General features: G+C 39.0%; 1 protein-coding gene across 4 annotated transcripts in view; it reads right to left on the bottom strand.

Moving 5' to 3' along the window:
• Ptprm (protein tyrosine phosphatase receptor type M) overlaps positions 1–22,810 on the bottom strand; it is an 845,793-nt gene that overhangs the window by 264,064 nt on the left and 558,919 nt on the right. For all 4 annotated transcript variants that reach the window (XM_042699184.1, XM_042699185.1, XM_042699186.1 and 1 more), the window contains exon 14: positions 1,373–1,505. In XM_042699184.1, the coding sequence (XP_042555118.1) occupies positions 1,373–1,505 (133 nt within the window). The remainder of the gene's footprint in view (positions 1–1,372; positions 1,506–22,810) is intronic.

Genomic DNA, 22,810 nt, shown 5'->3' with positions numbered 1-22,810 from the left:
CAAGCTATTTCTTATAGAGAGCTTGGTAGATGACATATAGATCCAAAAGAGTCCTCAATTACAATATATCTCTCTGAAATTTTCGGTTTCAATATCTGGGCATGGAGTCATGTACACACACACACACACACACACACACACACACACACACACACACACACATTTAACAAAAGAAAAAGTCATGGTGCTCCAAATCACTTATAAACAAGCATTTAGGGAGGGGAATCAAGAAATGTCATCCAAGAAAAAAATTGAAATGAGAGGTGAAGAAGAGGAAAAAGAAAAAGGAAATCAGACATAGGGAGGAAAAAAAACATAATAAACAGCTAAAGATAAATAAAATAATAGAAATAGAAGCACAGAGAATTAGAATAAACAGAAAAAAGAATAGAATAGAAAATGAAGAGAGCAGTGAAGACAAAAAGGATAAAGGACATATGAAAAAAGATGAAGGATAAATTAATAGCTGATGATCTAAGCCTAGAATACTAGAATACTTCTTCAAGACAGCAACACTTTATCCTGAGCAAAAAATGTAAAATGAAGGCAGACACTAGAAAAGAAGCACAGGTTTGTGTGTGTGTGTGTGTGTGTGTGTGTGTGTGTGTGTGTGTGTGTGTGTGCATATGTACATTAATGTACCCTTACATATTGCTGTCACCAAGGATTTATCTTCTTACCTTTTCCTCTACAATAACTTAGAGTGACCTCTCCTATTGTGGGGCTTTAGCACCCATCCTGTTGAGATTTTCAGACTATCAAAATTATTATTATTAGTCCATAGCAACATATCCAACTACCAGGAACATCTTCACTTAATGGAATTTAAAATGTCCACAGTTGAACTTTCCATTTTGACTCCCCAAATATGTTCTAGTTTCTCCTCTATTTCACACTTTGGTACATAATGATGTTTCTACTAAATCACTCAGAAACTATTTCTTCAAACAGCCATTAAAATTTACTTCCTAATGTTATTAGGGAAGGAATCAAAGGCACAATACCTATGTGCTTCTGATCAAATAAAAATAACATTGATCAAAATGAACTCCAGGAAATGGAAACAAGGTTTATTTCTTTGTTGCTTTCCTTTTCTTTTCTTTTTGTCTTGTTTATCTGTCTTGTTTATCTCACAATTTTTGTCCCCTAACTTTGAATGCTAGATGATGAAATATGTTAACTTTGAATGCTAGATGATGAAAAATGTTAATTATTACAGAGTCACAGATGTTCCTGGTGGCCAATGCCAACTCAGTAATTCTAAATTTTCACGCGCACACACACACACACACACACACACACACACAAACACACACACAGAGTGTGTGAACAAACAAACTGGATATAACTAGATTCTTGGCTAGAAGCTCACCTTTTCTTCATTACCAACACAACTCCAAGAAATATGATAACGAACAGCAGGATGCCAGCAATGACTCCAGCAATTTTAACTGTATGGTCTGTTTGTTTCTCTGGTTCTGGGACTGGTTTTGGAGTGGCAGCTCCTGAAGGCAAAAGGAAATAACAAAAGGAAAATAGAGTGGGTAAGAGAGAATAAGGATGTTACAGGTTTTAAAATGTTGCTGCATTTAACAGAGTAATAAGACTTATCAGAGCTAGCAGACAGAAAGCTTCGTTATTTTTAAACAGCTTTCATATACACTGAAAGGGCTGTAATTGTTCATGTTGTTCTTCAATATTTTACTAAACCATAACATACCCGCATCTTACCCTTTTAGAAGAAAGTCTTCTCAAATACAGTTTTAAAATATTTTTATTATCTCGCTTGGCTCCTGCTCTTGTTGCCATTTAAAAACTTGCTAATAACATCACAATAGCTATCCCTAAGCCTTTATCCAAATGTGATTTACTGGAACATTTTCTTCTATTATTTTTCATAAATGAAGCAATAATTCCATAACATATTAGTTCCAACACCTGGAAAAGTGAGATAAGCTCATTTACCATGCATTTTTACCAGCAATTGTTTTCTTTCTTTTATTTTTTTGACACAATAGAATTTTTTTTTCCTCCTGCCTTTAGAAATCTGAATCTAGGTCACATCTGGTAGGCAAAAGGCTCCTTCTAAGCAATTTATTCACAAAGTGGGAAGCAGCTGGTGATCACACCACTGGCACCCATGTTTAATATCTGTTTAAATGAGATAGCCAGGGCCTCAGAGTGGAGGCTATGGCTCAGCTTTCTTGCCTGCCCATTTCCAACATGCAATTGTTTTGTCCTGCTTATAATGTAATGTGATGGAATGTCAAGTCCATGTTTGATGAAATATCCATTTCCTCTCCTAAATGATTTGAGTTCAAAATGAAAAAATTAGGAATGCAATACTCAATCCATTAAATAGATTTTTTTTATTTTTTTATTGTGAAAATACTATACAGAGGAGTTACAATTACATGGGCAAGATAATGAGTACATTTCTTATCAAGCATCTTAGCCTCCTCCTTTGTTTCCCCTTCCCAACCAGACTCTTGCATGAAATTGCAGAGCTTCTGCATGGCAAAGGACATAGCAAGATCAATAGAAAGCCCATGGATTGGGAGAAGATCTTCACTAGCCATGCAATAGACAAGGGTCTCATATCTAAAATATACCTGGAACTCAAAAAATTAAATCCCCCAACAACAAATCTTCAAAGAAACAACTGCCCACTAAATAAGTGGGCTAAAGACTTAAAGAGAAACTTCTCTGAGGAGGAAAGAAGGATGGCCAATAGACACATGAAGAAATGTTCAACCTCTCTAGCCATAAAAGAAATGCAAATCAAAACAACATTGAGAAACCACCTTACCCCAGTTAGAATGGCTATAATCATTAAATAGATTTTTAAGGGCTTTTCCTCATCCAATCAAGTTGTGATGCTATTTGTCTATTTGGTGTCTGGGTCACCAACATTACCCTTACTAGGGAAATAGAAAGGCATCACATCCTAACCTTGTACCTTAGAATTTCTTTTGAATTTCTGTTGATAAAAATGTAATTAAGAGTGACTGTTTATACCAGGTCTTTCTTTCCTTCCTCCAAATTTTCCTCTCATACATCCCTTGGTACTTGAACTATCACTGCATCTGTGTCCTTGTACACAGCAGACTTGCAAATTCTAAAATGAATCCATCCCAAGAAATAGGTTGTACTAAGCTGTAACTGTCTATGTGTTTGTTTCTTCTGGGAATATATAAATCTAATTTCTCTCTAATGAAAACTCACACTAAGATATTACATGAGACCTCACATTAGGAGTTCCACTTTAGACTAACCTGCCAAAGCTAAAGATGGCCACCATCAGGGGAGAAATAAGAAATGAAAGATCCAAGGCCAAATTCATCCCAGGTTTCACTATAGACATACCTTTCTATCAAAGTGACTGTCATAATGATGCACCCTTCTAATTAAACCTTTACAGGTAATTTTTACTTCTGACAATGTCAAGGGAAAGTTCTGCTATTTTCTTGGAATGAATATCTCTACAACTAGTTGTCCAGTTAAATACTCAAAGTATCAGTGTCAATTATTTTACAGTAATTACATTGGAAGTACACAACTCAAAGAAACCACTGGAACATAAATCATGAAACATAGATCAACATGGTTGAACATTGTCCCATTATGTAAACTGCTAGGAAAAACTTAAAAGATAAAACATGCATGCAATAAAAGGGAAGAATTTTTAAAAATCCACGCAGAAAGAAATAACATTTTAAATTGAGAAACTGAAGACCATCATTTGATTTTGATTTTGCATTCAAAATCAACATTGAAAAAAACCTTGTAAAAAATAAAAGAGAATGGTGTATTCTCTCAAATGTTGACATACTGGAAACCATGTCATTTGTCTCACTAGCTAGCAATTATCAGTCCTTCAAATATATTTTCTAGATATATAAATGACTTAAGGGTTTCCTTTTTAGTAATAAGATCATATTACTAAATGTAATACTTGGGAAAATATTTAGGAAACTTTTAGTTAAAAATTCAAACATAAAAAACTAGTATGATGCAATCATTTCAAAACTCAGTAAGAGAAGAGTATGTCCTGTTAATAGATGTTTGCTTCTTTTAATACAAGAACTAGTTACCTTTGGTTCAGCATTTTACTTAGGCACTGGGAGAACTATGAATGACTCTTTCACTTTAGTACAAAGACAGATATTCACCTCTTAGTCTTCTGTCCCATTTAGAAAGTGGGCAAGAATATTGTTATGTAGCCAGGGGAAACTCACTATTATCATTCTTTAGGATTCACTTTTAATTCATTTCCCATTGCAGGTCAAGAAAATGAAGGATCAGCTAGATACCAGTGGCTTATGCCTGAAATCTTAGCTATTTAAGAGGCTAATATTTGAGGATCATGGTTCAAAGGCAGCCCAGGCAGGAAATACTTTAAAATTCTTATTTCCAATTAACCAATAAAAATCCAAAAGTGGAGATATGGTTGAGGTGGTAGAGCTGCAGTCCTGAATAAAAAAGTGCCCAGATCTTGAGTTCAAGCCCCAGTACCAGCATAACAAATGAAGTAAACAAAGGAAGGAAAGGGAAAAGAAAAATGAAAAGAAAAGGTTTCTCTGAATGATGCTATCATGATGCGATTATTATAGCAGTCATATAAAAAGGGACAGGGAATCAAACAAAAAAAGGTAGAAGGCTTCTTGTGACCTACCTTCAGGTAGATTCAGTGTTTTGATTAGGGCTTCTCTGTAGAAGCAGAGACATAAATACAAAGAATGAAACAAGGCACCAGCATCCTACAATCTGATGAGCAGCTATCATTGGTTCTAGCCTCCTTCATGGTACAGACAGCTCCTGCCTTTCTCTCCTGTACTCTGCCCCACATTTTTTCTCGAACTAGTATCTCTGGGTCTCCTTAGACATGATGCTTTTCTTTCCCATTTAAACTGTTTTGGGAACATGTGCCTGTGATTGGGAGGTGTCACCCTTGGACAGAGGATAATCTGTGACAAAATTTGGTTAAAATAAGATAGGTGTTTTTCCTTCTTCACTCAGGACTACAAATTTAACAGAAAATTTAACTTACAAACTGCTTGGCAAAAGAATTGCTTTTTGTCCTATCTCCCCTACCCCCCCATCTGTGTTTTTTTTTGGGGGGGGGGACAGGTTTCTAATGGTATAGACAGTTACACTATTTTCTGTATAATTTTGAATTCTTCATGGAAAGGCAATTTATTTTTCTTCCTGTGTGCATTCTGTTTACTAATAACTACATACTTTGTTTCTTTTAAAGTCAATGAAAATACTCTAATGTGTGCATTTAACAGTAGGAACTGGCTAGGTGTGAATCAAAATGAAGATGCTAATAAGAGAGAGACTGCCTTGAGAGATGAGGCTGCTGGAATTAGGAAGCATGATCCTCACAGACACCAATCTTCTGTCCCTTCCTATCAGCTCCAGTTACTTTCTTAATGACGAGAACAATTAAAGAGGATGGCATTTCTATCAAACTGTAAGACTTTAGATACAATAGCCAGTTCAGGGAAAAAGAAACTCAGAAAAAAAGGAAGAATTATTCAATGTAGTATTTCAGTTGGTTTTCAACTTGGCAGAAAACAGTCAATTTTGGCCCAGCACTCAATATTAAATTAAGTAACAGCAGACAGCCGGGCTGAGAACATGATGTGCTCAGCCTCTGGCCTGAGATCTAGACTCAATACTGACTACTGAACTGGCTTCACAGACATTCCCAGAAGAACCAAGAATCCACACCCAGAAGGTCATGGAGTGGCCACTGATGCCTGGAGCTATTAACAGTGCTAATGCTGCCAACAGCAAAGAACAGATTTCTTGTTAGAGGGAGGAGAGAGGCCAGGTTGGGAATGGCCCATGGTTCATCCTGATGTAAGAGTGCCAAGGGAAAAGTCTATACTACAGTGATAAGTGCCAGGCTGACCTTGACCATAGATGGAAACATCAGAAGTATTCTTCACTATTCGAAAGTGCTTTCTGACCACCCATCAGTGTCCTGTTCTATTTAGGAGCATCGTAGAGAGCAAATGGACTAACAAAAGCCCTCTGTCCTCCTAGAACTTATGTTCTCCTGGGGAAAGATAGACACACATGGATAAAATGCTACAGGGGGCATGTTCCTTGGTGCTATGTGCTGGTCTGCTTTCTCAAGCATCAAGGAGGATAAGTTAGGACAAAGGTGGGGTGGTTGCTAAGATGCAGGCCATCAAAGAAGAAATTACTGAGAAAATAACATTTGGGTAGAGAACTGTAGCAGGAAGAGAGTCAGACAGGCTGATCTCCAAGATGAAGCCTTGTGTGCAGTGGGAAGGAATAGAAAAGAGGTGCAAGGTTTAAACTGAAAGACTAGGTAGCACTGGCGTGGAGTGAGCTGGAAAAGTGATGAGAGGTAACCCTGGGGGTCACTTCTATAGATGGGAAGGAGAATTTGGCTGCTTCTCTCTTAAGAGGAAGGAGCTGTGGGAGGATCCTGACCAAAAAAAGAGATATGGCCTGGCTTGCATTTAACAGCATCCTCCTATCAGGAGGATGCACAAGCCAGAGAGGAATGCAGGGACGAAAAGGTTTGATCTTTTTTTGGATGGGAGAAATTATAGCATCTTTGAATACAAATGATAATGATCAACCAAGAGGGAAATGTGCTGATGCAAAGGAGAAAGGAGCTGCTGCAAGAGAGATATCCTCTAAGAGGTCAGAAGAGGCAGGGCAGTATACAAGGCAAGGGGCTGGTCTGGGCAGGGTGTAGACACTTCATGTGCAACAAGGGCAGGGAGGCCAGCCTGCAGGCACCTGGGCTTGCAAGAGCTTAGATGTCTAGAAGAGCACTAGAGTGGTACTTTCAGATAGTTTCATTGCCCCAGTGAAGTAAGCAACAAGGAAAGCAGGAGAGATGGGTGGGAGAGGAGCTTGTGTAGAATCTGGGGAGGGAGAAGGTTGAAAGAAGGGCCTGGAATAGTGTGATGTGTGTGGGTAGGGGTGTAATTATAGTAGAATAGAGTCTGAGGAGCGGAGTAAAGGGCTTTATTGTGGAGGAAGGAAGAAGTTAGGGATGTAGAAAAGGGGGGAAAGTACTGGGCTCCTTGCTAATGAGGAAATGAGCACAGTGAGATCAAGTCTTGAGGATGTCAAAGCCAACAGTGATGGACAGAGGTGAGGGTTGGAGACAGGGCTTCTCATTATCCCTATAACTAGGATGAAGAATGAAAATGTGTCACCCACTTGGAGTTATATACTGTCTACAGGAGGGGAGTGATTAGAGGCCTCCCTGGAAGACTTAGATGTTAAAACCTCACACAATAGTCACAGTGCTGGGTGTTTGTGAGCTGAACAATCCTGATCATATGAAACTGCCTCAAATGAACCCTCCCTATTAAGCCCCTTTGATGTTTCAATTACCATAACTAGCCCCTGCATAGGAACTACAGAGGAGTCCAAAGGGGTCCTCATCCTATGAGGAGCTGGCCATTGCCAGTAGCACAAGAAGCCATGTTAGGTGTCAGAAGTGAGCCATAAAAGCTCATTGGGGAGCACGGAAAATGAACTGAGAAAGGGGCTCAATGATAAAAGACTTGAAGAATTTCCATTGATGATTGGAAAGCATGTTTCTGACAGCTTTGCTGTCTGGAGCCAGGAAACAGGTCTAGGAGTAGTAGAGTGCTGGGGTGGGCTTTTTTTTGGTTTCCATATCTTAGAGTTCATTTCAATTAGCATCATCTTTTATGGTTATATGTATGACAATTCCCCAGTACCACATAAACAGAAAAGGCTGGAAGTGGCACTGTGGCTCAAGTAGTAGAGTGCTAGCCTTGAGCAAAAGAAACTCAGGGACAGTGCCAAGGCCCTGAGTTCAAGCTCCAGGACTGACAATAAAAAATAGTGAAGACTTTCAAGGAGGAATGGAAAAAAGAGTCACACATCAGGAAAAGTCAAAGAAGATCAAGACCAAATGGGGTGGGCTTTGAACTGCCTTACAGTGTGATAGATAGGTGTAACCCACTCGGTAGAACAGCCAGGACTGCATCCCATCATTGAGCAAGCATAGAGAATAACAGAATGGTACTTTGAGGGGTATGAATGGTCACAAAGCCGCCACAGATTCTATTTGGGAACCAATTGGATAGCTTCTGACTTCCATGGGAGAGAACTGTAAAAAGTGAAATTGAAGAGATGAGAAATCCTAATGAAAGGACACAGAGAAAGAACCAAAGGAAAACATAAGCCACAAGGACATGTAAGAGTACTGATCTAAAATTTCAATTGATTTTTTAAAATTGTGTGTGTATGTGTGTCACTTGGTTTTGGGGCTTGGACTCAGGGCCTGGGTTCTGTCCCTGACATTTTTGCTCAAGGTTAGTGCTCTGCCACTTGAGCCACACTTCCACTTCCAGTATTTTTTTTGTATATTTTTGGAGATAAGATTCTCACAGACTTTCCTACCCAGGCTGGCTTTGAATCTTGATCCGCAGATTTCAGTCTCCTGAGTAGGTAGGACTGCAAGCATGAGCCTCTTGCACTAGCATTAAAAAAATATTTTTTAACCAACTGATAATCTATTTTAATCAATTGTCATAAAGTTTTTCTTCCTTGTTCTTTTTTCTTAAAAATAGTAACGTGTGTGTGTGTGTGTGTGTGCGCGCGCGCGTGCATGCGCGCGCGCATTAAGTGACAGGAGGATTTGCTAAGACCAAACCCAGGGCATCATACCTGCTGGGCAAATGCTCTATCTTTGATTTTAATCCCCAAAGCTTTAAATTCTTAGTTGAAAGACTATTGTGAAACACTTCATTCATGTCTTGCTTCTCAGAGAATTAAAATTCCTCACTGCTTTAGGAAGTTTCTTTTAGTTACCTTAACATTTTACTTAGTCACAAGACATCTCCAAAGATTTTTCAATTAAGTTACACATCATTATTTTTCTTCTTGGGAATGGAGATTACTACTCTTAGTATAATCTTCATTCCCGCTATATGTACTGTTTGTAACTTGATTATATTTTTTAATTATAACTCTGCCTTTGTCCTTCATTTTCACTCTGGGCATATAGAACATTCACAATTTATAATAATCAAAACCTCTGTTTTCATGCGAAACTGAGTTGTTGGATTGTTTGATACACATTTTCTTAAAAATTAATCTTCTTGCCTTTGCTCTAATTCAGGACAGTTGTTGCTCTCATTTACTGATGTGACTGACACCTTGTGGATAAGAAGATCTATCAAAGGCTTATCACTTACTATCTGGACATTAAAAGTTCTACGAGAATTATTAGTGCTATTACTATTTTAATGAAATACTTTTTTTCCAGTTGAACTCCTCAAATCATGGTCAAGTAATGCAATGAGGAAACAAGTCATCAATACTGAGTTGTCAACTGTGTGTTTCTTTAATATAAAATAAATAATCATGCAGGGGGTTACAAATGAATTAATTGAAGTATAACAGACTCTATGGCGAATATAAATAGACTAAAAAGACTAGAACACTAAGAAGACTAAGTCAAATCCAAACAAAATAAGTACCAAGAAATGGGTACTTGCAAGAGAGGAATTTGGGGGCCAAGGAGAGAGGGGTAGAAGAATGAATGGTAGAAGTGGGGAAAATGCAGGTGAGAAATCATTGTATATATCACTGAATTAAGAAATATAAGGGAAGAAGTAGGTCAAAGAGAGTGGTGGTGAAGATGTTGAAGTGATGACACAGATTAAGATGCATTATATACATAAACCTGAAATTAGGATGAATGAGGGAAGGAGTTGGTTGGGAGAGGTGTTGAATGTTGAAAGGAGTGACATTGATCAACATGCACTGTATTCATAAACTGCTTTTGCGAACGGCAACTCCTTTTTATAACTACTGACGATGATACAAATATTCAAAAATATAAAAAAAAATTAAAAAAGAATAATCACTGAATGGGGTATGAGTAGATGTGCTGAAATTGATGACTTTTAGGATAACTTAGTTAAGAGTGGAAGTCTCCAACGTTTTTTTTTTAAACTAAGCTTTGAAGGTATTAACATCACAAAATACTGCCCTTCCATTTTCTTTCATACTTTGAGCTTTGGGTAATGGTTGGGCTTATGTTTTTCTTATAAAACTGTGTGTGGGAGAGCAGATACCACAGCTTCCTGCACAGAGCAGTAATTGTTTATAAAACTCTTTAGAGCTTTTTCTGCTGCCTGAGATTTGTCATTCACTCTTGAGTCATTGCTTCTAAACAGCTGTGAGGAAGCTTTTCAGATTGGAACAAAATGGGAAAAAAAGATTTATTAGGTTGTTACTTTAAAAATATCTCCTGATATACTGATATCTATTGTTGCAAACTAGCCAATTTCTATCACTGCACTATGTGAAAAGATCCTTTTACACAATTAGGAGGCAAACCCAATGGAACTAAAACCTAGTTTATGATTAGACACCATGTGGAGTGATCTATGATACTTGTAATTACAAGGTGATAATTGTAATTACAAAGGAAGTTAAAATATGCTGATCAGCAGGGTGCCAGTGGCTCACATGTAATCTCAGCTACTCAGGAGGCTGAGATCTGAGGATTATGGTTCAAAGACAGCCTGGGAAAGGAAAGTCCATGAGATTCTTTTTTTTGCCAGTCATGGTGCCTGAACCCTGGGCCTGGGCCTGGGCACTGTTCCTCAGCTCTTCAGCTCAAGGCTAGTGCTCTACCACTTGCGCCACAGCACCACTTCCAGCTTTTCCTGCTTATGTGGTGCTGAGGAATCAAACCCAAGGCCTCATGCATGCAAGGCAAGCACTCTATCACTGAGCCACCTTCCCAGCCCAGTTCATGATTTTCTTATTTCCAATTAACCAGCAAAACGATGGAAGTTGACCTGTGGCTCAAGTGGTAGAATGTTAGCCTTGGATAAAATAGATACTGGCAATGTCCAAGTCCTGATTTCAAGCCCCATTATTGGCACCAAAAGTGACTAAGTGAATTAATTAAATATGCTGATCAATTGTCTCAGTGTAACTCATTTAGATAGGAAGAAAAATAAGTCTTTTGAATGTCTACCATTTTCTAAGAACTTGACAGAACTCTTATCAAACAGTATAAAGTGTAATTTCTATACCTTTCCAAATTAGGAAGCTTAGGCAAAATTACATCAGGATTGACAGTTTGTCTTGTAGAAACAAAGCTATGAGCTACACTCTGCACCTGGTAGTCTGACTGTAAAGCCCACTCTGGTTGCACTGTACCACAGTGGTCCCTAGCATCACACAGAAAGCTCAACAATGACTGCTGACTTTGACAACTTGAACTCAGAACTATCTTATAGCAGTTAATGCAATAGTGAAAAATAAAGTCACAGACTATAAAAAAGTAAAACATCCTGAAATACAAGTAAGATAAATATCTGAGAACTTTCTGTGCAAAAGAAAATTCCATGGAAAAGACCATTCAATACAGTCAACATGAGGAAGGGCAGCCACATAATCCTTATAGAGTGCAGAAAGCCCATCAGAATAGATACCCAAAAAGTTAACCACAAAAGAACCACAGGTGACTGATACATGTGATCAAAGAAAAAAACTGATCCAAGAGCAAGCAGTTAGGGTTATTACCTCACCAAGGGGATGATGAGAAGGTATCTCTTACTGGAGGTACCCAAGAGTAAGGACTGTTTCTTAACCAGGCACTGACTGCCCACTCTTGTAATCTTTGCTACTAAGGATGCTGAGATCTAGGGGATCTAGGTTCAAAATTAGCCTGGGCAGAAAAGACTAGAGACACCATATCCAATTAACTAGCAAAAAGTTGGGTGGGAAGCATAGCTCAAGTGGGATAGCACCATCCATGAATAATAAAATAATCTGAGGCCCTGACTTCAAGCCTGCCTCTGTAAGAATAAGGACTGTTTCTTACTCTCTTGATTCTTAGTGGTCAACAGGATCATTAATGAAGCAGTCATTTGACAAATCCTTGCTAAATGAATGTCTTAAAATATATCTGAAGCAAATACAAAGAAAACAATGTATATGATGAAGAAAAATACTTTGCTGCGGTTCTTAGGGACAGAACCCAGGACCCTGTGCATATTACCTAAGTATTTTATCATTGAGCTATACTTCTGGTCCAGGAAAAGTTCTTCTGAGCCAAGTACAGACTTACACCTATAATCCTAGCTGCTCAGGAGGCTGAAATCTGAAGGATTGTGGTTTAAGGCCAGTATTTGCAGGTGAGCCTCCTTTCCATCTCTAAATAACTAGCAAAAAGCAGGGCTAGAGGCGTGGCTTAAGTGGTAAGGTGCCAGCAAGTGAGGTTAGTGAGCCCAAGGTCAGTCAATCGTAGATTCAATCAAGGTCACAGCAATCATAGACATTTATGAGTGGGTTCACCCTCCTTTCTTAACTGTATGCTTGCTACTCTCCTTCATCAATGGATATACTAGCCAGTAGAAATGCCTTCCTTCCCTTCCTTCTTAAAGGTTTTACACCTGTGGTTCTTTTTCTAGGACTTTTTCCCCTAACAACTTTAGGTTCAAGTCCTACCCATGTGTCAGAGGCAGCCCTAGTCCTGCTTTTGATGGCTTGGTAATATTTGTTGAAAGTATTCTCCTACTTACTGAATTCTGACAACACTCTGCCTCCCCTCTCTTGCAGAGAACGATCTCCAAGCTAGAATTCAGCTATTTTAGCAAATTCTCTATTATATACAAACCACCTTCCCTGGGACAAACTATTAGGCTTATCTCTGTGCCCCTCACAGAACCTAACTCTGTATTTTGCTGTATCCACCATACATGTGAGGGCACATTGGCAGAACTGATGTACTCACAGGTAAACCTTTAATTTTCCTGGTTCATTCACTTGCACTCTTTGAAGTCTCCATGTTCTGTGTTTACATTAAAAACCCTCAGATATTGGGCAGTGGGCATTAGTGGGAATAAAAAAAAGGAAAAAGAACGGGAGGAACATAGATGACAAAAGCTCCTGTTTCCTGCTATTTCCTCAGCAGATCCCTGGATTTTAAGTGTTCACTAACAAGAGAAGCATGTGGTGCTCCCATTGGATGACCTTCCATGGATATCACAATATATGAAGAGAGATGGATGGCATCTGAACATGGATTCACTAAGGATGCTAAGAGAGAGGCAGACAAGAAGGAATATTCACAGTATAGTAATGACAGATAAAATTCTTTACCAGGAAATTTATTGACCAAACTTTCATCAATTCTAGAAAGTGAACAAGAGAAACAAAGAACATGGAAATAAATTCAAGGGACAAAATGTTGTATTTGCAGAACCACAGTGCTGAAATATATATCTATTATTGAGAAGGGAAAGAGTAGCTGTCAAGAATAAAGTGTGGAGAATTGGATACCTGTAATGAGACCATTTCTCATGCTTATGCTAGTATTTACCCTGAATTTCATTTCCATTGTAATTACAATGGCTTAAGGTTCTCTGTAAAGAAAATACAATAAAAAAAAAAGTCTTAATAAGATTCAAAACATTTTACTGAACAAGATGGTTACCCTATTCCTATGGAATGGTTATTTTCTTCCATGGGAACTTTCTAGTTTCTTTATCACCATTAGAAGAAACAAGGCAGAAGAATAAATAATTTTCTTGCATAGGCCCCTGTACCAGCTAAAAAGACACCCAGAGCTCACTCTGATGTGGTCTCCATTTGTGGGGATATGCTGCATTTGTATGTAGTCATACACTATAAGGAGAATCCACCACATTAGCAATATCAATTTTCTTAGATATTCATATCATAGATATCTATGTATCTATGTATCTATCATCTATGTAAGAAGAAAAAGTTGTTACTATAAGCAAATCTACAGAAAAACTCGGTTTTGACCAAGAGCTCCAATTTGCACAAACTTTGTATAACTAAGAAACTATAAGATAGGTGGCAGTCCCTTATGGCTGTAATCTTAGTTACTTAGGAGAATGAGATCTAAAGATCATGGATTGAAGCCAGCTGGGACAGGAAAGTCTATGAGACTTTCATTAATCAGCAAAAAGCTGGAGGTGGAGCTATGATTGAAGTGGCAAAACAATGGTCCCAAGTTAAAAAAAAAATGAAATGAGAGTTCAAGGTATTGAGTTCAATCTCCTATACCAGCACACTCAAAATTATAATTCATAACTGAATCATTAGTAATAGCAAAACATAAATTATACATATGAATGTGACCAATGATTATACTGCTCGAGTATTGTACTGCTTAAATATTTACTAGAGTAGATGGGCAAACTTCACAGGAGATTTTGATAGATGTGCTGAGGAGATGTTATTTATTAGCTACCAGGCAGGTGCCAGGCTTGTGTACAAATATTGTTTCTCACAGATAGTTATTGTTTGGCTCTAAAAATAAAACAATATGTTGAAGAAAATGAGTGTCTGCATCCTACTTCTAAGCTCTGCTTCTCATTCCCTTACAAACTGCCTTACAGTTCTTCCAACTTCACATTGTGTTTCAAAATGTTATTAAATGATAATCTATCACCCATCTTAATGGGATTCTAGTAAAGTGCATCCTCTCATGCTCTCCTGAGAACTAAAATGACTGAAGGACAAACACAAAGGTGTCTACATTTAAACCAGGACACTGGAGGGAAAAAGAAAGCCCAACGACCAGAATGACAAAAGGACCATAGGGTTTTATTCAATGTGCTGGCTGCAGGAAATTAGGAAATAGGTTTCATGCTGCTTTAGGCCATTACTACTTCAAATAAAGTAGATGCATTTGAAAATGGAGATACTTTTTTTATTCTGATCATTACAATTGTGGCAAGCAACAAGGTAACACCTGGGTCTTGAAGATGCTTCCCTAAAGGGAAGACAACTGAGAAGACTGATCAACTGGGGGGTGGGGGGTGTTCAGAACCATGGTGTTCTTCTTTGCTCTGGTGCTTCACAGGACCACAGCACAACATGTTGTTTGTGTAAACAACACTTCACACTCCATCAAGAAATCTATTTGCATATGTGATCCCATGAGATTACATATATGCAAATATATGATTATAAAATGAATGGACTTTTTGGCACTTTGAACATCTACACAGAGATTTAACGTCAAACTTGGGACTGGCAGTGGCCTGGATTAAGTATTCCGTTATCTTAAAAGCTTCAAGGGCCATAAAACAATCCTACACTAGAATAAGAACAAAATCCTTAAAGAAGAATCTATCTTTTCATCTGCCTTCACTCTTAGCCAGCTTTTTGCTCAGTTGTATGTTATTACTGCATTCATGGCCCTAGAGCCCACTATGCTTTTAAGATATAGTATTATTCCTTTCTTATGGAAGGTGAGCTTCTGAGAGCTTAAAAGGAAGCCTGAACTTGAATGCAGTATATTTCTAGCTAAAGTACACAGTTTCTATGTGCTCTGAGTCTAGACTTCTTTCAATCTAGGCACTTGGGATGCATAGATAGGAGGATGGAGAGTTGGAGGACAGCCTGGAGAGTAGAACTGAAGTAGACCCTGATATGGGGCCCAAGCTGATATGATTCCATTTTGACCTTTGCCTTTGTTTTAAGGATTTTAGACTCGATGGGCCTAGTTCCCAGAATGAAAAAAATGCATCTGGGTCCCCCTCCTCTTAACAACCTAACCCACCCTTGCTTGTTCAGTTAAAGACTGACCCATAAATCAGCTTGTAATCTGGCTCAAACTGGCAACACCACTTGCTTACTGTAAACCCCGAATTTTGCACATGCTTATAGTAAACTCTGCCTTTTGCCCATCAAAATGTAGACCTCGCCTTACCCACTAAATTTGTATGCCATTTTAAACCAAGGTGATAGGCTGGTTTAAACAGCCATTACAGACAAACTGTAACCTATTGGCCACCTGCTTGTGGCCTAACATGACTATGCAATCCTTTGTGTGTGTTGTGAACCCTTTGGTCACCTGCATGTGGCCAGGCTTGAGCACCTAGATTTTGCCTCTAAAAACCAAAGAATGGGGCCACTCAGGGTCACAGTATCAGCTCCTGAATCTGTGCTGTGGCTCTGAATTGTCAGTGTAGGAACCTTCTCAATAAAGTTGCTTCTTTGTTAACAACTTTGTTGTGGTGGGCTCTATTACTCCAGAGGACTAGGTGGGCTTGCCTGCCTGAGTAGGAGTCTTCCTACTACATTTAATGGGACTTGTCCGGGATACAGCTCTTAGCCCATCCAACCTGAGGGAGATTGAAGTCCTTGGCTGGGAGGACAGTGTGCGGGCACTTGGCTGTTGGAGAGAAGCTCAGAGAAAGGCCTCGAGATAAGTGTGGTCAACCTAGGTGGAGAAGGTGCCAGAGTGAGGCCAAAAGTAGGGTGAGGCTGGATGCAGCAGAGTCCCCTACAGCCGACGAGGTCCAGGGACGCCTGGAGCCCTCAATTCCACCAGTCCTAGCAGTCCTAGTTGGACAGGCGCTTGCTTGCGGAGAAAGTAGGTTGAGAGAAAAAGTAACTTTTGGTTTTGGGATCCCTCCTCATTCTGTGTATAATCGTGACTGTGTCTCATTGTGCTTTTGCTTGCCATGTTTGTAATTGGATTTACTTTACAGGAAAAATATGGGACAAAGTGAATCTACTCCCGGGACACCCCTAGACCTTGTCCTACTTCATTTTAAAGATTTCAAAACAAAACAAAAAAAATAAAAACCTGCTAGTTCTGCTTTTGTAACTTGCTTCTTTGTCAATTATGAAACTGCCACTGACCACCAGCAAGTGGCCCCGGCAAGATCTTACTTAGCCTCAGGCCTTGGCCCAGGGGGTCTGAGCATGGGGGAGAACCTCCCAGTCTGAGGGATCAGCTGCTAGGGACTTCTTTCCCTTACCCCAAGATGACCGGGAGTTCTCCTCCGCCTTGGAAGGCCCCTGGGTCAACGTTTGCAGGAATCTAAAAGAAAAATCCTCTGGAATGAGTAGAGGGGGTTTGAGTCCCCTGGTAAGTGAATGGTGGTGAGATGTTGCCCCATGCACTGAGACCTGATTTTGTCTTTGTGGCCACTTGTCTTGTTTACTTTGGTGTGTTTTCTGTTCTATGTTTTCTGTTCTATGTTTTCTGAGGTAGGGAAGTTCTGGGTGAGAGTGGCAAGCTCACTTAGAAGACTCTGGATTCAGCTTGTGAGTGGGAGCAGCACAGAGTTCTGGTAGGGATGAGCTGGGGGGCCCATTAGTCTCCAACTCAGCCTTCGGTTATTGTCTAGTTCTGCTTTAGAACTGGTACCAGTTTTAAATGTGGATCCTGGGTTTTTGTGTTTATTTGTATTTTGTTATTTACTTGAACATCTCTGGGGGAATAAATGTTCCAGCCTCTGGCTGGGCTGTCACAGACCTGCTTTGTCCCCCTCCCTGTGAGGCCTAGAAGGTTGCTGCACTAGTTTGGTCCCCTTCAAACCTCAGGCTGCACTTTCTCCCTTTGGAGGCTGACTGAGGGGAGAGTGTAGACTGCTGTGAGCCTGGTTCAGAGACATTCAGCTGGTCTTGTTTAGTTTCAGGTGACCCCCGCCCGCCCCCACTTCCTCCAACTAAAGGTATTCAAAAGACCAATTGGTGAAATGTCTTGCTAAACAAGCAAACCCTGGGAAAATGAAGCTCAACAAAGGTACTTTGTTTAAAAAATAATCTTGTCTTAAATATTAGTTATCTAAATATTTTAGAAAATGTATATACAACTGATTTTAATTTTTGCGCACTTTAAGATTTGTGTGTGCTTTGTATGTGTGTAAACATGTTCAAGATAAGAACTGTTAGTATGCTGTAACAATTGGGTGAGTTTAAGTTTTCAAAAGGTTATGAGGTTTGGACATTACCAAAAATTGTATAGAATCTTCACATTGTTTTAAAAGCCTTTTTAAGGATTCTATAACTTGAAAATTAGAAAATCTGGTATTTTTTTAACATTAATTTTTACGTTTCTATTTTTTTTCTGGTCTCTTTTCATTCCCCTTCCCCTTTCTTCTTTTTCTCTCTCTCTCTACTTACATCCTACCCAACCTATTTCCTGCATTGTGATTAGGACATAGTTAACTCTCCCTGTGCCTCCCCACACCAATCTATTCCTATTTTTTACCCACATCTCTTCCTAACCCTAATAATTTCTGGCTTTCCAAATTCTTCTCTGCGGTTCGAAGTTCTTTAACATATAGTTGTTTGATGTCGAATAGATGTATCTGTTGAACTAGATTGTATCTGTAGACTATTGACTGTACAAATGCAAACTTTGGTTGATGGTTGCCTTAAGATAGTGTTCTAGCACAAAACTGGTGCTATCTTCATCTCAAATGGGCAGAGTAAGCCGGAAAAACACAAGAAAAATGGCAAATTCGGGTATCTCAATTCCCAATCCTGATAATCAGGGGTTAGAACAGATAATGAATAATCCAGAGGAGAGTTCCCAAACAGCTCTACAAACACTGGTGGCAAACATGATAAATGAAAAGTTTGACAACGTACAAAGGACTCTGTATGAGCGTGATAGGGAGAGAGAGGAGGCATCCCAGAAGTTTATACAGGAATATCATAAGCGTGAGGAAGCTACTCAAAAACTGATACAGGATTTGCGTGAACAACTTGAGAATACTCAAAGAGAAAGGGAGGAATGGCGTGAGCAGGCTGAGAACACTCAAAGAGATCTGCAGGAATCCCACGAACGGGAGGAAGCTAATCAAAGAGTAATACAGGAATTGAGAGACCAGGTAGAGAACACACAAAGATCACTAAAGGCATTCATGGAATCCATTAACAAAGAGCTGAAGGAAGTCAGGGAGACCACAAAGGGAATGCTGAATGGAACCCAACAGAAGGAATGGGAGCCCAAAGAAACCATAACCAATCAACTAAGTGATTTGAGGACAAACACTGAACACCAAATTAAGGAAGTAAAGAAATTCATACAAGACCTAAAACAGAGCTTCAACAAAGAACTTGAAGCCATCAAAGCTGACCAACTAGAAGGAAAAGAGATAAAAAACAAAGTAGAGAGTCTTGACAGCAGGTTAGACCATGCAGAAGATCGAATCTCAGGGATTGAAGACAGCCTAGATATTATAGAGAAAGAACATACAACCATCCAAGACAAGTCCAAGAAATATGATAGATCTATCCAACACCTGGAAGACACCATCAGAAGGCCTAATCTAAGGATAATGGGTGTAGAGGAACACCTAGAAACAGAAGTTAATGGTCTAGGAAATCTGTTTAACAGGATCCTAGCAGAGAACTTCCCAAACATGCAAAAAGATAGGCCTGTCCAGATACAAGAAGCCTTTAGAACCCCAAATAGACCAGACCAGAATAGGACATCCCACCGTCACATTATAATCCACACAGGATCAACTCAGAACAAGGAAAAGATCCTTAAAGCTGTCAGGGAGAAAAGGGTAATCACTTATAAAGGGAAACCAATTAGAATCACCTCAGATTTCTCAGCAGAGACAATCAAAGCAAGAAGAGCCTGGAATGATGTATGCCATGCCCTAAAAACAAACAACTATCAACCAAGAATACTGTACCCAGCTAAACTCTCCTTCATAACTGAAGGCCAAATAAAAACCTTCCATAGCAAAGAAAAATTGAAACAATACATCTCCACCAAACCAGCCCTACAAAAGATTCTTAAAGATGTCCTACACATAGAAAACCAACAAGACCGCAATAAAGGCCAAGAAACTGCACCCAAACTGAGAATCCAAGAACCATAGGAAGAACCCAGTTTTCGCAGCCCCCAAGAAGGTAGATAACATGGCAGGAACTCCCAAATACCTCTCAGTCCTATCTCTTAATGTTAACGGACTGAACTCTCCAATTAAGCGACATAGACTGTCTAGTTGGATTAAAAAACAAGACCCTTCTATCTGCTGCCTGCAGGAGTCACATCTTGCCCATAAAAACAAACACATTTTCAATGTTAAAGGCTGGAACAAAATCTACCAAGCAAACGGACCGCATAAACAGGCGGGAGTTGCAATCCTAATATCAGATAAAATAGACTTCAAATTAAAATTCATGAAAAGAGATAAAGAAGGTCGCTACATACTAATTAAAGGATCTCTCCTTCAGGAGGATATTACAATTCTAAATATCTATTCGCCAAACAATGGAGCACCCAAATTTATCAAAGAAACACTACTTTCCCTCAAATCCCATATAGATCCAAAGACATTAATCGTTGGGGATTTTAACACACCACTCTCCCCACTAGATAGATCAACTCGGCAAAAACTCAACAGAGAAACCGCAGATCTAAACAGCTGCATAGATCAACTAGACTTAACAGACATTTACCGAACATTTCACCCAGCAGCATCAGAATACACGTTTTTCTCAGCAGCACATGGAACGTTTTCTAAAATAGACCACATTTTAGGCCACAAAGCAAACTTGTCTAAATTCAGAAACATTGAAGTTATACCTTGCATTCTCTCTGACCACAAGGGAATAAAGTTAGAACTCAACACCAAAAGCCACCAAAGAAAGTCCGGTATCACATGGAGGCTGAACAACACACTGCTGAATCATGAGTGGGTCATGGAAGAGATTAGAAAGGAAATTCAAATGTTCATGCTATTCAACAAAAATGAACACACAAAATACCAGCTCCTCTGGGACACAGCAAAGGCAGTACTCAGAGGCAAGTTTATAGCTCTGAGCTCCTACATCAACAAATTGGAGAGATCTGAAACTAACAATTTAATGACACATCTAAACCTCCTTGAAAAAGAGCAGCAAGATAAACCCCAATCCAGTAGATGGAAAGAAATAATCAAAATTAAATCAGAATTAAATGAATTAGAATCCAAAAAAACTATAGAAAGAATCAACAAAACAAAGAGTTGGTTCTTCGAAAAACTTAACAAAATTGACAGACCCTTAGCAAATCTTATCAGAAAAAGAAGAGAACACACCCAAATTAATAAACTCAGAGATGAGAATGGAAACATCACCACGGAAACAAGCAAGATTCAGAACATTATAAGGGAATACTTCTCAAAACTTTATGCTAATAAGTTTGAGAACTTGACAGAAATGGACCTCTTCCTAGCAAATATTGACATGCCAAAACTAAACCAAGATGAGGTAAACTATCTTAACAGGCCCATATCAAGCATTGAAATAGAAACAGCAATAAGAGACCTCCCAGCTAAGAAAAGTCCAGGACCAGATGGTTTTACAGCGGAATTTTACAAGGCCTTCAAAGCAGAGCTCACACCAATTCTCCTCCAACTCTTCAATGAAATTGAAAGAGAAAGCTCACTACCGAACACATTCTATGAAGCCATCATAACCCTCATCCCAAAACCAGGTAGGGACTCATCAAAGAAAGAGAACTATAGACCCATTTCTTTGATGAACATTGATGCGAAACTTCTCAACAAAATTTTGGCCAATCGACTTCAACAATTCATCCAAAAAATCATACACCACGATCAAACAGGATTCATTTCAGGGATGCAAAGCTGGTTCAATATACGCAAATCAATTAATATTATTCATCACATCAACAGGAGCAAGAATAAGAACCACATGGTTATCTCAATAGACGCAGAAAAAGCATTTGACAAGATCCAACACCCCTTTATGATGAAGGTTTTGGAAAAATTAGGAATCCATGGAACATTCCTCAATACAATAAAGGCTGTATATGACAAACCTACAGCCAGCATTATACTCAATGGTGAAAAACTAAAGCCATTTCCTCTTAACTCAGGAACAAGACAAGGATGCCCACTCTCTCCACTTCTCTTCAATCTAGTATTAGAATGCCTAGCTACAGCAATAAGACAAGATGCAGACATAAAGGGGATCCAAATAGGGAAAGAAGAAATAAAACTCTTCCTCTTTGCAGATGACATGATCTTGTATTTAAAGAATCCCATAGACTCCACTCCCAAATTACTCAAGCTGATTCAAAACTTTGGCAAAGTAGCAGGTTATAAAATTAACCCCCAAAAATCAATGGCTTTTCTGTATGCCAACAATGAGAAAAGTGTGGCTGAAATTAGGAAAGCAACTCCATTTGTAATAGCCTCACAAAAAATAAAATACCTAGGAATTAACTTAACTAAAGAAGTGAAGGACCTCTATGATGAAAACTTTAAAATCTTGAAAAAGGAAATCAACACAGAACTTAAAAAATGGCAAAACCTCCCATGCTCCTGGATTGGAAAGATTAACATCGTGAAAATGGCAATACTGCCCAAGGCTATCTACAAATTCAACGCAATACCTATCAAAATTCCACCCTCATTCTTCAAGGAAATAGAAGAGGCAATCCAAAAATTCATATGGAACAATAAAAGACCCCGAATAGCAAAAACGCTCCTCAACGGAAAGAATACTGCTGGAGGAATATCAATACCAAATTTCAAACTCTACTATAAAGCCATAGTAATCAAAACAGCTTGGTATTGGCATAAGAACAGACCTCAGGACCAATGGAATAGAATTGAAAACCCAGAAATGAACCTACAGACCTATAGCCATCTAATCTTCGATAAGGGAGCTAAAACAATAGAATGGAAGACAGACAGCCTCTTCAGTAAATGGTGCTGGCAAAACTGGTTAACTACATGTAGAAAACTAAAGCTAGATCCTTATATATCACCCTGCACCAGAATCAACTCCAAATGGATCAAAGACCTTGAACTCAAAGCAGACACTCTGAAAACATTACAGGATGGAATAGGAGAAACCCTGGGTCTCCTTGGCTCAGGCCGAAATTTTCTGAATAGAGACCCGGAAACACAACAAATCAAAGAAAGGCTGGACAAATGGGATTGTATAAGGTTGCAGAGCTTCTGCAGGGCAAATGACATAGCTAGCAAGATCAATAGAAAGC

Source organism: Dipodomys spectabilis, unplaced genomic scaffold (genome assembly GCF_019054845.1).
Source record: "Dipodomys spectabilis isolate Male_0828 unplaced genomic scaffold, ASM1905484v1 ptg000235l, whole genome shotgun sequence".
NCBI classification, from domain to species: Eukaryota; Metazoa; Chordata; class Mammalia; order Rodentia; family Heteromyidae; genus Dipodomys; species Dipodomys spectabilis.
The sequence above is the reverse complement of the archived record's forward strand: the minus strand, read 5'-3'. Positions and strand labels throughout refer to the sequence as shown.